At 35.0% G+C, this 18,265-nt stretch overlaps 1 protein-coding gene across 1 annotated transcript in view; it reads left to right on the forward strand.

Annotated features, from left to right (window-relative positions):
* ZPBP (zona pellucida binding protein) overlaps window positions 1-18,265 on the forward strand; it is a gene marked incomplete at both ends in the record, with an annotated part of 85,387 nt that overhangs the window by 1,055 nt on the left and 66,067 nt on the right. Inside the window, 2 exons of the mRNA XM_079712001.1 lie at window positions 2,762-2,842; window positions 10,620-10,745. Coding sequence (XP_079568127.1) covers window positions 2,762-2,842; window positions 10,620-10,745 — 207 coding nt within the window. The remainder of the gene's footprint in view (window positions 1-2,761; window positions 2,843-10,619; window positions 10,746-18,265) is intronic.

Genomic DNA, 18,265 nt, shown 5'->3' on the forward strand with positions numbered 1-18,265 from the left:
CAAGATCAGGCCTGAGGATATAAGAAGTAGACGAAGAACGCAGTATCTTAATATGTAAGGTATGAATAGTGAAGCAACATTTATGTAGCGTTTTATAGTTTATACAATAGTCCCTTCAGTTCCTACAAAAACTCTAAATCTGGAATTTAGTCTCATTTTGCGGATGAGAAAACTGAAGCTCCTGGAGTTTTAAGTGACTTTCCTAAGACTAGTTAGTGGAGTTGGGATTTAAATCCAGGTTATCTGACTGTTTTTTTTTTTTGTTTGTTATTTTTTTGCGGTACGCGGGCCTCTCACTGCCGTGGCCTCTCCCGTTGCGGAGCACAGGCTCCGGACGCGCAGGCTCAGCGGCCATGGCTCACGGGCCCAGCCGCTCCGCGACATGTGGGATCTTCCCGGATCGGGGCACGAACCCGTGTCCCCTGCATCGGCAGGCGGACTCTCAACCACTGCGCCACCAGGGAAGCCCCAGGTCATCTGATTTTGAATAGCATACTCTTCTTTGTTCTCTGCCTCCTCTCTTTTAACAACACAGAGGATTTGGGTCTAAGCTTTATTGCGTTTTTTGTGCTGCTTCTGCCCCTTGTCTGTGCACACTCCTGTGTCCATCAACATTGACTTATTCAACGAGAACTGAACAACATCAGAATATATCATATTTAACAATTATTATTTAATATTTGCTATGTGCAAGGTATAGTGCTTGACGGATTATTTTTTTCTTGATTAAATCTTTTATTTGCTTGCTGGTTTTTGCAGAGTCAAAGCATGGCTTACAGAGACCTCCCCAGTCTGGCCCTGACTTCCTCTTCTGCTTCCCATCCCTGTGTCCTCCAGGTTTAAGGAACATACTTTTTTCTTCCAGTTTTGTTGAGGTATAAGTGACATACAGCACTGTATAATTTTAAGGTGTACAGCATAAGGATTTGATTTACATACATCGTGAAGTGATTATCACAATAAGTTGAGGGAATGTCCATCATCTTATATGGGTACAAAATTAAAGAAATAGAAAAAATTATTTTTTCCTGTGTTGAGAACTCTTAGGATTAACTCTTAACAATTCATATGTAACATACAGCAGTGTTAATTGTATTAATCATATGTTTATCATAATAATTTATATTATCATATGGTTTATTACATGCCAAGTATGTACTTATCTTAATACTAGAAGTTTGTACGTTTTGACTGCCACCTACTGAAGGGGAGAAGATATTTGCAAAAAATATATCCTGTAAGGGTTAATATCCAAAATATACAAAAAACTCATACAACTCAACATCAAAAAACAACAGTCTAGTTAAAAAATGGGCAGAGGATCTGAACAGACCTTTTTCCAAGGGAAGACGTACAGATGGCCAATAGGCACGTGAAAAAGATGCTCAACATCACTAATCATCAGGGAAACGCAAGTCTGAACCACAATGAGATACCATTCTCACACCTGTTAGAAAAGCTATTATCAAAAAGGCAACAAATAACAAGTGCTGGAGAGGCTGTGGAGAAAAGGGAACCCTCCTGTACTATTGGTGGGAAGGTAAATTGATGCAGCCACCATGGAGAACAGTATGGAGGGTCCTCAAAAAATTAAAAATAGAGCTACCATATGATCCAACAATATCACTCCTAGGATTTATCTGAAGAAAACAAAAACACTAATTAGAAAAGATATATGCATCCCTGTGTTCATTGTAGCATTATTTACAGTAGCCAAGATATGGGAGCAACCTAAGTGCCCATCAATAGAAGAATGGATAATAAAGATAATAGGTACATACAGTGGACTCCTACTCAGCCATAAAAAAATAATGAAATCTTGCCATTTGTGACAACATGGATGGACCTAGAGGGTATTATGCTAAGTGAAATAAGAGGAGGACAAATGCCGCATGATTTCACTTATATATGGAATCTAAAAAAACAAACATAAACAGAGTTATAGATAGAGAACAAGCAGGTGTTTGCCAAACGGGACGGAAGAAGTAGGTGAGGGAGATTAAGCGGTACAAACTTCCAGTTGCAAAATAAATGATCACAAGTATGAAATGTACAGTGTGGGGAACATAGTCAATAGCAATGTAATGTCTCTGTATGATGACTTATCATAACTAGACTAACCGTGGTGATCATTTCGAAATGTATAGAAACATCAAAGCACTATGTTGTATAACAGGAACTAACAAAGTGTTGTGGGACAATTATATTTCAAAAACAAACAAACTCATGGAAAAAGAGATCAGATTTGTGGTTAGCAGAGGCGGGATTGAGGGGAATTGGATGAAGGCAGTCAAAAGATATCGATTCTCCATAAGTTGACATAAACACTGATCCTACTATTGAGCTTATAGTCAAATAAGGAAAATTATATCTGTGCATGAAGAACTGTAATACAATGTAGAGTGAGTGTAGCTGATGATGTACTAAAAAGGTAAGAAATGAGGACAAACAAGGTTTGAGGGAGGAGGGACTTGTGATTTGGGTCTTGAAGGGTGGGGATTTGGACTTATTGAGAGTATTCTAAGTGGATGTAGAAAAAGCTGAAGGTGAGACATAATAGGGAAAGCGGTGGATATGTTAATTTCATTGGCGTGTATGAAGGGAATAGAGCTGGAACAGAGATACCAGATATCAGAGGATATTGAATTATGGCTCCCCTTCAACAAACGTCAAATATACTGCGATACTATCCTATTCGAATGTCTTGAAATTTGTAATGAGCCAGATTGTTGATTAATTCTGTTCTTTTTGTTTTTGATAGTGGGATATTTGGCTCAATTACCAAGAGGTATTCACTTGACCCAAGATTCAATGAAAATAGTGGGATCACCAAATTTTCCAGGTATTAATAAATAGATTTTCAGTAATTGTAAGAAAGTAATTGGCATTTGTTTAAATTTTATCAATTTTTTGCAAAAGGCTAGTGTTCCCCAGTTATCCTAGTTTCCTATGGCCCTTTTCCTCTATGGAAATGGATTAAAGGTGTTTCCACAGAGTTAGATTCATATAGTTTAATTCTGTTTGATGTAACTTCTTAAGTGTGCAAAAAATAATTATTTCTAAAAGCTATCTAATTAAAGTTGTCTACAGTGTTTTTGCTTGTTATTGTATAACAATTAAACCTAATATTAAATGTATGCAGTTCTTTTTTTAAAAAACACTTTTTAAAAACATTAATTAATTAATTAATTAAATTTTGGCTTCGTTGGGTCTTCATTGCTGCACGTGGGCTTTCTCTAGTTGGGGCGAGAAGGGACTACTCTTTGTTGTGCATGGGCTTCTCATTGTGGTGGCTTCCCTTGGGGAGCATGGACTCTAGGCACACAGGCTTCAGTAGTTGTGGCACGCAGGCTCAGTAGTTGTGGCTTGCGGGCTCTAGAGCACAGGCTCAGTAGTTGTGGTGCACAGGCTTAGTTGCTCCACGGCATGTGGGATCTTCCTGGACCAGGGATCGAACCTGTGTCCCCTGCATTGGCAGGTGGACTCCCAACCACTATGCCACCAGGGAAGTCCCCATATTGCAGTTCTTACGCTAAAACTTTTTAAAAATGGGATCTGTATATCATAAAGATTTTGGGTTAATAAGATTTTGTACTAGTAACACGAGGCATAGCATCTACAACTTTTTTTGTATATATATTTTTTTAATTAAGGTAAATTCACATGCTTTAAAATTCCTCCTGTAAAGTATACAATCGAGTAGTTTTTAGTATATTGACCAGGTACTGAAACCATCAGCACTATGTAATTCCATAACATTTTCATCACTCTAAAAAGAAACACCCTACCCATTAAGCAATCACACTCCAGCCCCTGGAAACCACTAATCTACTTTCTGTCTCCATAAATTTGTCCATTCCGGACATTTCATATAGGTGGAATCATACACTATGTGGTGTTTTGTGTGTGGCTTCTTTCACTTTGTATGATGTTTTCAAGGTTCATTTATGTTACAGAATGTATGATTCATTTTTATGGCTGAATAATATTCCACTGAATGGATATACTACAATTGTGTATCCATCAATTGATGGATATTTAGGAAGTTTCCACTTTTTAGCTATTTTGAATAGTGCTGTTATGAACATTTCTGGACAAGTTTCTGTGTGAACATATGTTTTCAGTATACCCAGGAGTAAAATTTCTGGGATATACGGTAACTCTATGTTTAACATATTGAGGAACTGCCAAACAATTTTTCAAAGAACCTGAAATATTGTACTTTGCCACCAGAAATTTATGAGGATTCAAATGTCCCAACATCCATATTAACATTTATTATTGTCCATCTTTTAAAATTTTAGCCATCCTAGTGTATGTGAAGTGGATTCTCATTGTGCTTTTTATTTGCATTTCCCTAATGACTAGTGATGTGGAACCTCTTTTCATGTGTTTATTGACCATTTGGATGTCTTCTTTACAGAAATGCCTGTTCAAGTCCTTTACCCAATTTTTAGTTTGGCTGTCTTTTATATTACTGAGATGGAAGAGTTTTTTTTTTTTTTTAATATGTTCTGGATACTAGACCCTTATCAGATGTTGGATTTGCAAATATTTTCTTCTGTTCTATGGATTGTGTTTTCATTTTTTGATAGTGTTCTTTAAAGCACACATTTTAAACTTTGATAAAGTCTGATTTCTATTTTTTCTTTTGTACTGGTGCTTTAGGAGTCATGTATCAGAATGATTGCTTAATCAGCAGCTACAAAGTGTTACTCCTACATTTTCTTGAAAGAATTTCATAGTTTTAGTGCTTATATTTAGATCTTTGATCCATTTTGAATTAATTTTTGCATATGGTATGCAATAGGGATCAAAATTCATTCTTTTGCATGTGGATATCCACTTGCTCCAGCATCATTTGTTTAAGAAACTTTTCCATCTCTATTGAATATCTTGGTGCTCTTGTTGAAGAGCAGTTTGCCATAGATGTATGAGTTTTTTTTTTTTATGGACTCTAAATTCTATTCCTTTGATATATATGTCTTTCCTTACTCTAGTACCACACTGTCTTGATTGCTGTTGCTTTATAATAAGTTTTGAAATTATCAAGTGTGAGTACTTCAAATTTGCTCGTTTTCAAGATTGTTTTGGCTATTCTGGGTCTTTTGAAATTTCGTGTTATTCTAGAATCAGCTTTGGCAGTTTTTGGAATAAAAGCCCATTGGGATTTTTATAGGGATTGCATTGAATCTGTTGATCAATCTTGGGAGTATTACCACCTTAACACTCTACAGTCTTGCAATTCATAAACATGGAGTGTCTTTCCATTTATTTAGGTGTTCTTTATTTTCCTTCAATGATGTTTTACAGTTTTCAGTGTATGAGTCTTCTTGTACTACTTTTGTTAAATGTATCCCTAAATATTTTATTCTTTTTGATGCTGCTGTAAATAGAATGTTTTTATCAGTTTAGTGTTTGGATTGCTCATTGCTACTGTATAGAAATACAGTTGAGATTTGCAAATGGATATTGTATCCTGTCATCTTGCCGAATCACTTACAGCTCTAATTTTTTAAATGGGGGATGGGGGAATTATTCCTTAAAATTTCCTGTATATAATATCATGTCATCTGCAAATGGAGGTAGTTTTATTTCTTCTTTTACAATCTGCCTATTTTTCCTTGCTAGTTGCTCCAGGTAGAACCTCCAGTTCAATATTGATGTTAACAGATATCTTTGTTTTGTTCCTGACCTTGGGGGCCTGGAAAGATTTCAGTTTTTGCTTTTAAGTATTATGTTAGCTGTGAATTTTTGTAGATGCCCTTTATCAGATTAAGAGAGTTCCTTCTGTTCCGAATTTGTTGAGTGATTTTATTGTGAAAGGGTATAGGATTTTATCAAATGATTTTTCTGCGTATATTGAGAGGATCAATGGGTTTTGTCCATTATTCTATTGATATGATAAGGTATTACATTGATTGATTTTTGTATTTTGAACTAGCCTTGCATTTCTGGAATGAATCTGAGTTGATTATGATGTATAATCCTTTTTCACGTTGCTGGATTTGATTGCTAGTATTTTGAAGATTATCATGTACATATTGGTCTGTAGATTTCTTGTGTTGTCTTTGATTTTGGTTTTAGGGCAATAGTGGCTTCGTAAAATGAGTTGGAGTGTGTTCCCTCCTCTTATATTTTTTTGGAAGTTTGTGAAGTATTGTTAATTCTACTTGTTTGGTAGTATTCACAAGTGAATTCAACTGGTGCTGGGCTTTTCCTTGTGGAAGTTTTTTTTTTTATTATTCAATCACTTTACTTGTTTTAGGTCTATTCAAACTTTCTATTTCATTATGGTTTCTGATGAGAAGTAAGCTAATTTTATTGAGGACCATATTATGTAATGAGTTGCTTCTGTCTTGCTGCTCTCAAGATTCTTTGTTTCTGTGTTTTCACAGTTGATTATGATGTACCTAAGGTGTGGATCTCTTTGAATGTATCCTAGTTTGAGTTCGTTAGGCTTGCTTGATGTGTGGATTCATGTTTTTCATCAATTTTGGGAAGTTTTTGCTATTATTCCTTCAAATATTCTTTCTGGCTCTTTCTCTCCACTCTTCCATGGGACTTTTATGCATATACTGGCATGCCTGATGGTTTCCCAAAGGTCTCTGAGTACTGTTGATTTATCTTCACTTATCTTTCTATTTTTCTTTTTCTCAGATTGGATAAATCCCACATTGATGTAACGTAAAGTTTGCTGATTCTTTCTTCTGTCTGTTGAGATCTGCTATTGATTCTTTACTGTGAATTTTCATTTGTTATTGTACTTTTTAGTCCGGAATTTCTCTTTGGATCTTTTTTTTATAATTTCTATCCCTTTATTGATAGTTTCTATTTGGAGAGACATCATTTTCATACTCTTTTAGTACTTTAGGCATGATGTTCTTTGATCGTATTTAAAATAACTGATTTAAAGTCTTTGTCCAGTAACTCCAAAATTTGGCTTTCCTCAGGGACAGTTTCTATTTGTTGCCTTTTTTGCTGCCTATGACTATACTTTCTTGGTTTTTTGCATGACTCATATTTTTGGTTGAAAACTGGACTTCGTAGGGAATATTATGTAGTACTCTGGAAATCAGATTCTTCCCCCTTTCTAGGTATTTATGTAGTTGCTTTTTGTTGTACAGTCATACTCAGAGGTATTGCAAGTTCAGTTACAGGCCATCACGATAAAGCGAGTATCACAATAAAGTAAGGCACATGAATTTTTTTGGTTTCCCAGTGCCTATAAAAGTTATGTTTACATTGTACTGCAGTCTATTAAGTGTGCAATAGCATTTGGTTAAAAACCAATGTATGTACCTTAATTAAAAAATACTTTATTGCTAAAAAGTGCTAACCATCATCTGAAACTCAGGATTGCTACAAACCATTGATGGTTAAAAAATGCAAAATCTGTGAGGTACAGTAAAGTGAAGTACAGTAAAATGAGGTATTCCTATAGCATTTGTTTAGTGACTTTTCTGAACTAATTCTCTTTAAATTCTGTATTCTTTGTCATGTGTGGCCACTGAAGTCTTTGCTTAGTTAGCTTAGTTAGGCTAATGGTTCAACAGAAATTTCATTAAACACCTGAACCAGTTAGTCTCCTAATATTTTCTGAGAATCCTTGTGAGCTTGTCATGGCTTACCTTAAACATTTAGCCAGGCAGTTGACAACTCCAGCATATCCTTCACTTTCTGCTGTACGGAGGCTCAATTTCAGCCAGAGGTGAGAACTTTAAGGCCTCTCATTCTTTACTGAGCATGTCCAATCTTGGCCACGTGGCCTACTCTGTGCATGCACATGCCCTTCTATTTTCCTAGGAACATGTCTGAAGTTTTCAAAGCTCCCATTGACATGTCATTACACAGCTTTTCCTCTTAAGCTTTTGGTTAAGCTGATGTTTACTCCCACTGCTTCAGGCATTTACAAAGTTAAGTGGAAAGCTCTAGTTGTTTTTGACAAAGACTCTTGGGGAAAAGGCTTTTTTCAGTGGGTGTGCTCCAAGTTAGGTCATGTAAAGATAGCTTTGTGCATGGTGTCTTCCAGGACACTGCCAGAAAGGTGAAATAATGACAATTCTCTGGGAAGGAGGCACTGAAGTCCATCTAACCCCATCTGCCCCTCTAGTGGCTACCAGGCTGCTGGTTCTAATGGGAATACAGCAACTTAAAGCGCTACAAGCTCACTGTTTTTACCAGGTGTATTTGCTAGGGCTACGGTAAAAAATTACCATGGACCTGGCAGATTAAACAACAGAAATGTGTTGTCTCACAGTTTTGGAGGATAGAAGTCCAATCATAGAGGCTTGGGTGGGTCCTTCTGAGGGCAGTAGGGCAAGGACCTGTTCCAGTTCTTCTTCCTTGGCTTGGAGATGGCCATCTTCTCCCTATATCTCTTCACATTGTTTTCCTCTGTGTTTGTCTGTGTGTCCAAATTTCCCCTTTTTATAAGGACACCAGTCATATTGGATTTGGGCCTACCCTGATGACCTCATTTTAACTTGGCTACTTCTATAAAAACTGTGTCTCCAAATAAGTTCACTTTCTGGGGAACTGGGAATTAGGACTTAAACATATGATTTTAGGGAGAAGCATAATTCAGGCCATGACACCGAGATTCAGTTGTTTTTCCTGAGTACATTTTTCCTGGGTGCTGTAAGTCTTTGATTAATTTCCAGAGTTCTGAAAATGTTGATTGTAACAATATGTGCCATTTTCTTATTACCTTTATGAAGGGGATGAGTTTTGGAGTTCTTTACTCCGCCATTTTCACTGATATCACAACTTTTATCACAGCTTTTGTTTTAAAACTACAGCTTTTAAACCTAAATTATAAAAGAGTCGTATATAACTAACTTTCCTTTTTATTGGATGTGCTTAAATTTATCCTTAAAATGAATTAACATTTCAGTTAAGAAAAACAACTGAATCTCAGTGTGATGGACTGAATCATCCTTCTCCCTAAAATCATGTTTGAGTCCTAATCCTCAGTTCTCCAGAAAGTGAACTTATTTGGAGACAGAGTCTTTATAGAAGTAATCAAGTTAAAATGAGGTCATTAGGGTAGACCCAAATCCAATATGACTGGTGTCCTTATAAAAGAGCCAGTAAGTCATGCTGAGGAATGACACGTTAATACAATAAGCATTCATTAAAAGTAGAAAAAAGAAGAAACATTTAAACTGAGGTGAGTAGGAAATAAAATAAGAGGAGAAATTAATGAAGGAGACCAGAGAATAATAATAGATTGAATGGAACCAAAAGCTGCCTTTGGAGCAATTAGTAGACAGAGTTTTGGTAATTGTTTCACAAGAGAATAATGAAAGTACAAAAATATTATGAATAAATTAAGATATGGTGAGATTTAAAAATCAGAACTTAGTATTCTGAATAATTTTATATAATAAACTTACAGTGGATAACTCTACTAAAATATGTTTCTAAAACAGACTTAATTAAATTACTTAGTAAACTAATAATTAAATTCTCCAGATTGTTAATCAGAAATTTGTTTTGCTACTTCCTCCCTTGCCAAAAAATAAGTACCAGGCTATATAGTTTCCAAGAACAAAAACACTGTACATATTCTTTCAGAGAAAATTTATAGAAGGAAATCTGCCTAATTCATTTTATGTGGCTATTATAATCTTAGATGCCTAACTTAATAGTGCTAAACACTAAATAACAAATTTGTACTGAAATTGGAAAAAGACAAAGGATAATGTAAGAAAATTATATACAGTTACATTTATGAATATAGGTGCAAGTGTCCCAGGAAAACAAATTACCAAGAATTGAGGGGAACTTTCTTAACCTAAGTAAGAGTAGCTATCTAAAAGCTACATTCAATAAACATGATGTTGTATGGCTAAAGTTTAGAGACAGTTTCTTTAAAGTTAAGGAGAATTTTGATTCTCATAGAAATAATTTTTATTTTACTGGAACACAAAAATCTTAGTATATGGTTGATTAGTGAGGTGTTGCCATGGGATTACTGAGGAGTTTCTAGAAGCTTTTCTAAAAGCTTTCTTATGAGTAAATGCAAAACAATTGAATCTTTACTGTGTTCCTTTTGTATCTCCTAGAGAATACTATTTTTGCTTGTTTAATGAGCAGTGCTCTAAATTTTAAAGCAAAGTGGGAAAAACGCTTAATAATTAAAATCAATCAAAGCACATATTTGTGAATTTTTTAATCACATTACAATTTTAAAATTCAGTACACTGTGTTACGTCATTGTGAGTAATGTATTGTTCCGTAATCTAAGCAAATTTATCTTGTCAGTTTCTTTCAGGTTTGGTGTCTTTGCAAAACAGATGAAGTATAGATATAGAGTTATCTTAATACTTTGTAATTAAAATAATTTTATGACAACAAAGTCAGTTGGTATATGAACTCTGAATAAAAAGACTAATGCATAATGCTGAGATTAAGATACACTCGCACACGCAAATAAGTGTATGTTTTTGAAAGTTAGTTATATGGAATGCAATGAAATTTAGTTCTTACCAAGCAATAGCAATAATCCAAAGAAAACTTCTGAAGACATGTAACCCAGACTACAAAAATGTAAGCCATTATAGATCATGAACGAACATAAAATATTATTGGAACATTTTAATATTTATTTTCAGTGAAAGTATATGTTATGCTCCATCAAAAGAGTCCACACATGTTATGTGTAACCCAACGACTGCGGAATTCTGAACTCATAGACCCATCATTCCAGTGGCATGGACCGAAAGGAAAAATCATTCCAGGTGGGCTTCTGTTTCAGTTGTTATAATTAAAAATGATATGTATGAAATGTACTCAGAGCAAAAAGAATATTTGTATCTCATATACATTTATGTTTTAGCTCACTTCTTTTTCTTGTAATTTCTTTTTGGAGTTAGAATGCAACAATGTAGATGGCATGACCATTTTTTCCAGATCTTAATTTGAGATAGAGACACACTGGATGATTAAACTGGAGAATTCTCTAAGCATCCATATTTCAAAAATTTTCCTTTTTTATTGTAAAATTCATAAAATCATTTTGGTTACCTCAGTTAGACTTTTGTTAGCAAAGTATGTATGAAGAAGAAAATATGATTCTGGCTTTTGTTAAAAACACAAATGAGCACTTTGAGCTCTAGGTTTAAAACTCTGGTTTTGTTTGTTTTATACAGCCCCACATAGGAACAACTTGAGACTTTATTAGTAGTTATGATTTTATATTTTTTATCTTATATTTCACTCTGATTAAAATCCTGACCAGACAGTATGGATTATATTTGAATTTAACCTAAATATTAATATCTATTTTGAAAAAACTGACTAAATTTAACATTCAGTATTTTAGTATGAAAAACATGCTCTTAAATATACTGCATGGTTTGGCGGTAGCTGTGTAATAATATGTTACTGATGCTGTGCTTACAAAAGAGGAAGTTTAGTACTCAGGCACTCATCCAGAGGAGAAGATGGACTTGAGATACATCTGAATAGTAGCCTTACAGTTTTCAGATTTTTGAGAAAACAAGGTCTTATTCTCATCAAGGTACGTTTTTCCATATAGAGATTACTATTCGTATGATTGATTTGATCAACATTTTCTCCATTCAACTTCTTATTTTGTTATTTTGAAATGCCCATCTTACTTGTATTCTGATATCTCATTTGCTAAAAGCTGATTTGTTTTTGCAGTGTAGTTTAAAAAAATATCAATTAGCTTAGCTGTTTTTGTTTTCAGCCTTGCTGAAAATTCAGATAATGGATTTTCATCCTAAATATCTGTTCAAGGAAGTACCTTTTGCATACCTTCTGTGGAAGTTTTTTCTTTATTGCTCTATTCACCATGTTTTCTTTCTCTCTCTTTTCCTTCCCTCCCTCCCTTCCTCCCTCCTTCCCTCCGTTCCTTCCTTCCTTCCTTCTCCTTTTTCTCCCTTATTGGTGTTTTGAGATAGTGCTTGTGGATGAAAACCTACAGGTTTATTTTGTAGACCTGGATGGAGGACAGCCGTATATTCATACAAAGACTTGCTGAAGAAACATTCATAAGAAATATTTATTTTTTAATATATTTTAATTCATATTTTATATAGTTGAACAATCTAAGTTGTACATTGCTATAATATTTATGTTGATTCTGAAATAGCTCAAGGTTTAAAGAGTTACTTCACTCTTTAGGTTAGGTGGTGTGTTTCCAAAGTGAATTACTCGGCTCTAGGTGAGTGACTACCTGGTGGCTGCCATTGTGCCCGGCTTTGCAGGAGGTACACAGAGCAGCGTGACCTCTGCCTGGCTGCAGTACTAGAGTGTAGGAGGGGGTGAGCAGAGGTCAGGGACAGAGGTCCTGAGAGGCTAGGCAGTTAATATAAATCAGCGAAGGGGGCCAGGAGTAAAGGTATCCAATATTGAAAATAAAATCAAATATATTTGTTATTAAAACTCTGTGAGTTCAAAAATAGAAGCATTGAAGTATTGATTTGTTGTGTTGTAATTTGTTACTCCTTTGATTTGAAAATTAAGATGTGAAACATGCTCTTCTCTGAGATGCCAGGCCAGGTCTTGCAGCTTGTATTGCAAAGTATAATATGTAAGTGAATTTTGAATCCTTTAACTAGAAGTGACATTTTATATTACTCACTTTCATAATGGAAAACAGATGTTCAAAAACGTAATTGTTTCCAGGTAAGGATAAAATCATATAGATGTAATGGTTTTGTATTTATAAAGACTATTCTCAGAAAATCCTGGTATTCTGACATCATGATTACAGTTGTGTTTTCAGTGCAGTGTCACATCATAGTTCACTGTCTGTCAGCTTTAAAGCTCAGTACTGTCACTGTACTTGCAGAGAGATGTGGAAAATGTCTAATTTTATTAAAGCTTGAAAAACAGAGAAGCTTTTTGGACTCTAGGTTAAACTACACTGTACTTTTGATATTTTTTATGGATATTCCAAAGATAGTTCCCCTACAGTTGAACCAAAGAAACATGTAGTTATGTACTTGTGCCTCCCTTTGGAGAGAAGCATCCAGGTTGTTTAGATGGTTGTACAGTGTGGAGGCCAAGTCTTAGACTTGCTAGAAGTCTTAGACTTGCTAGGCTCTCTTCCTCTAACCCCCACTGCCTCCCTCTTCTTTCTGTCTCTCTTCCAACATTTTTGGTTTACAAAGGTAAAGCATTTATTGCAGCAAGCCCTGTACCTCTTACTTCAACCCGAATACCATTCTGATGAATTAACTCTTTTTGGTGTGTGGACTTTCCCACTTTTTTAAATGTTCACACAAACCTGTATAAGTGCACACATACACACACACACACGTTGAGCTTTACCCTGTAACTGCATCCTTATTATGTTTTTTTAAAAAAATGAGATCATAGATTACATCTTACTCTACCTTAATATTTTTATTATGAAGCATCTGTTAAATACAGATCTGTATAACAGATATGTAAGTTATGAAGCGTAATAAAACAGACATCCTTGAGCTTGCTATAGAAGCCAAGACATACCATTATCATGACTGTTGAACCTTCTAACGTTGAAAAATCCCATTCTTCTGTTCCCAACCCCTCTTAGGTAAACATTATCCTGAACTTTTACAATATTATTCCTTAGCTTTTCTTTATGCATTTACAATGTGTATGAATACACACGCACAAATACATACATATATCTATGTACGTGTGTATTCATACATGTAGTAAATGCACATATTTAAATATATATAAATATAGATATACATGTATGGATATATTCTGCAAGCATATTTTTACTTTAGTGTTTTTATTCTGAATTTTATAAAAATAATCAACACGTATACTTTTATCAAGTAGCAGATTCTGTTCTAAGCAATTTACATATACTAATCATTTAAGTTTCACAACAGCTCTTTGCAGTAAATACATTTTCTCCCTTTTATATGTGGAAGACAGAGGCATTGAGAGAACAAGGTACTTTCCTGAAGTCAAGTGCCTTTGAAGTCTGGCTTCAGAGTTCACAGATAATAATCTAAATGAGGTAGGACTAGGATTTTCCCTTCTCACCATTTTGTGACTTTTTGTAATTTGTGTCTTTCAAGGAATTTGTCCAACTTAGATTTTTTTCAACTTGTCGAATTTATGTGCATAGTTTGTGATATTTTCTTGCTATCTTTTTGATATATCCAGGATCTCTATGATATGGTATTGGATGTGTCTTTTCTCTTTCATTTTGGTCTCTCTGGCTACAGGGTTAACAATTTTATCAGTCATTTCAAGGGACCAGCTTGTGAGTTATTTTTCTCTGGTATTTTTCTGTTTTCAGTTTCATTGATTTCTGACTTTATTATTTCCTTTCTGTTTGCTTTGGGCAAAGTTTGCTTATCTTTTTCTTTTGCTGGTTGTAGAATTCTGGGTTGGCAGTTTTTTCTTTCAACATTCCAAAGATGGCATTCTGTATTCTTTTTGCTTGTATAGTTTCTCTTGAGAAGGCTGCTATAAAATAGTCCTTATCCTTCTGTAGGCAGTGTGCCATATTTTTCTGATTAATTTCAAGATTTTTTATTTCTGTTTCACTTTCAGTGATTTGAATACTAAATGCATTTTTTTTTGGTTATTTGTATTATTCTGCTTGGTGTTCTGTAAGCTTCTTGGATCTGTAGTTTTGGTTTGTCATTAATTTTTTAAAATTGTCAGCCATTATATCTTCCAATATTTCTTCTGCTTCATCCTGTCTCTCTGCTCCTTCTGAGATTTCTATGACCCTTATGTAACTGTTTGAAATTGTTCCATAGCTCTTGGATTCATTCTTCTTGGTGTTGTTTTGCTTTTTTTGTTTTTGTTGCTTTTTCTCTTTGGGTAAATTTCTTTTGATTTATCTTCAAGTCATTGATTCTCTTCTTAGCTGTGTCAAGCCTCTTTATGAGCTCATTGAAGGAAGACTTCATCTCTGTTACTGTGTTCTTTTTTTATTTTTTTGGTTTGGTTTTAGTTCTAACATTTCCATTTGATTTTTTCTTATGGTTTCAGACTCTGCTGAAATCACCTATCTGGTCTTGCATGCTTTCTACATTTTCCATTAAATTATTTAATACATTATCCATAGTTATTTTAAACTAACTGTCTGATACTTCTGACATCTGTGTCATTGCTTGGTATTTTGGAAATGTGCCATTTCTTACCCTTCTGTATGCTTCTTAATTTTTTAAGAACATCTCGAATAAGATAGTAAATATTGAGATAATTATTTTTATATTTGAGATGAACACTTTTTAAAATATTATTAAGCCTTTAATATTGGGAGTTTGTGTTAAACTAGTCAGGAATTGTCTGGCTTTGATATTGGTTATTGCTGTGGTTACTGAAAACTTATTTTTCTCCATTGTCTCGTCTTTGGCTTTGGTTTCTCCTTTTTTGCTTTCTCTAGAGAGAATCTTTCTTGCAGCGCTCCTAGCTTGATTTCTCTGCATTTTTGCTAGACTCTTACTAGTGATGGGCAGTTGTGAGAGAGGTGCAGTCTCTAGTGTTCTGATTCAGCATTAGTCTCTGGCAGGTGTGGTGTCACTGGATCTTGTGGGTGTGGCCTTTAGAAGTTCTTCAGCCTGTCTGCCGGCTTTATTGTTGGCCTAGTACTCCTTGCTGACTTCCTCAAGAATGGATTTTTTTTCTTCCTGTTTCCTTCCCTAGTGGTAACATGTTTCCACAGTGCCCTCAGTGACCATTTTTGTTTCTCCTCCCTTGTAGGTTAAAGCGTTGCTCCTCACCAGGAGGTAGGGGAAATGGGGAAGGGTGGAGTTTTGGCAGGGCTGCCGGCCCCCTCCTCTAGCCAGTACCCTGTGGGAATCTTGCTCAGGGTTCCCCTGACCTTCCTTTGAACACCTAAAGGTTTTCATGAAGATAAAGCCTGTAAGAGGGTGCAACTGCCTCTGCACTCCCCCTGCCCCCATCTGTGGTCCTCCGAGGCTTCACATGCTCACACTGGACAACACTTGGCTTTTAGCAATTTACTGAAAACTTTTAGCCAGATGTTCTTAGACCATTGAAGCAAATGCTTAGGTCTAGGTTCTAGCTGCAGGCCCTGTTCATTCCTGGTTTTCAGGGTTACTGGTTGCCCTACCTGCCTCATTTGTTTGATGGGTTCAAGAAAATTTGTTGGTTGACAGTTTGTCTGTCTTTTTCCTTATTGTTGTATGATGTTGTTGCTCTTATAGTCACTCTCCATATCTGAGCAGAAACCAAAAGTATAAACCTGTTTTTAAAAATAAGTTGTAATGAAATGGTGCTTAAATTTTGCCATATAATTTTAGAGCTCTAAGGCCTGTGCTTCTAGAAATCTAATCCAGCTCTGAATTTTTAGATGATCAAGCTGAGTTCTAGAGAAAGAAGTCCTGACTTCAGTTTAATTATTTATTGACTGTCTGCTGTTGTATGAGTTCTTATAGTGATATAGTATATAGTGATATGCCTTGGCATCCTGAAATTCCCATTTAAACTTAGTTTTGTAAAAGTCTGTTTGTTAAGTGGTATTTGTTAAGTGGGTTCTTCTCTTGGCTATGCAGTCATCTGGGTATCTTTTCAAAGTGTGCTACTTTTAAATTTTTTTAAATAAGAAGGTAGCCAGAGAGTGTTTTCTTACAAATTGTATGATACTCGATTTTCTGGCCGTCATGATATTTAACATTGTAGTAGGCATTCAAATATATATTAATACACTTGTTAATGCTTCTGGTTTGGGAAATTTTATTTCAAATTTTTGCCAGGGAATGTATAGCTTCATTGCTGACATGATATTCTGAAATTTCTTTACAATTTGTGGGCACCTTTTATCATATTACTATGATGTATCTGTTTGCGTCTGCTGAAGCAAACACTTGAAAAACCTCTTAATCTGTTCTAAAAAAAGAGACATGTTATGATAAATATATACTCTTACATCAAAAGATATTCATGAAGAAATAGGCAGTACAATAGAAATGTATTCTAAATTTATACCACATTTTTCAGCTTCATCCAGGATATAGAAATGGGAGTTCTCAAGGCATAATGCTCTATGTAAATCCCTTGAGGGTGGGTATATCCATCTATTCATTTCTCCTTCAGTATCCGAAACAGGGCTTTGCATGTGCTAGAAACTCAACAAATTGTTAGTGAAAAAATTAATAATGAAAATTTCTTCACTAAGAACATTCATCTTTTGTCTTATTTTGAAGCAATGAATTTCTTCAAAATAAATTTCAACTTGACAGTTATAGGCAATAAATTATTTTCTTAAAATAGAAAAAGATGAGTATTTATTAAGATAATATTTTCAATTCTAATGAATAGTTTATTAAATTGTTGAGTGAGTTTTAATATCTAATAATTTTTTCTAGTGCAAACCCGTGGTTATGAACGTTGAGAGTAACCATTTTTAATTGCTTAATGATTTATAGCTTTTTCAAGTACTTTAACATTCCTTGTATTTGTTATTCAAAAACAATTCTATGAGATATATTATCATATATTATGATTCTTTGTTGTGCAAATGAAGGAGCTAGACTTCAGAAAGATTAAGTGATTATCCCCAGTTACACAGTTTATGAGAAAGAAAGGCACACCTCAAAGCCAAGTTCTAACCCTCTAAATCAGACTTCTTTCCCATTACACAACATGGCTGTCTCCCAGTGTGGTACTTAAGTGATGCTGAAGTGACAAGGGACCTTACGTCCAAGTTCTGACTCCCAGCACTGCAGTTCTGATTGTGCGACTTCGGGTGTCAAGTGATCCAGTCTCCTGTTTTCTTTCTCCTGCAACCCTCACGGTTGTAATCCAAATTTTGCCAAGTGCCTTGTGTAATGACAACAGATCCCTAGGTGTTCATGATTATATTGAGTTAGCCTTTGTTCTGGACACACTGTTTATCCCTTTCATGTACATTTTTTTTATGTTTAATGAGAGCATAACTCATCAGTAAAGTATTTATATGCATATATACAAATATAATTACTTGATAGTATGTATAAGTATGTACTATATTATATGTATATGAGTACTGATGATGCCACCTCAGAGCGACAAGCAGATCAGGAGCACATCATGTATGTGTGATTGTTAGTCTCTTACCACTTAGGCAGCCACACGCTTGATGAACTCTGGTCAGTGAACTTCTGACACTAAGTTCATGCTGGCACCCACTGTCAAGAACCACCAGACACAATGACTTTGTCCCCGACTCCTTCAATGATTCTGTAGGTAAATTTGGATGGTTTTTCTCTGTTAAGAAAATATTTCGTTATTTTATCTCAATGTCATGTAATTTAAGCTACTGATC

This window comes from Hyperoodon ampullatus (genome assembly GCF_949752795.1).
Source record: "Hyperoodon ampullatus genome assembly, chromosome: 9".
Taxonomy (NCBI): Eukaryota; Metazoa; Chordata; class Mammalia; order Artiodactyla; family Ziphiidae; genus Hyperoodon; species Hyperoodon ampullatus.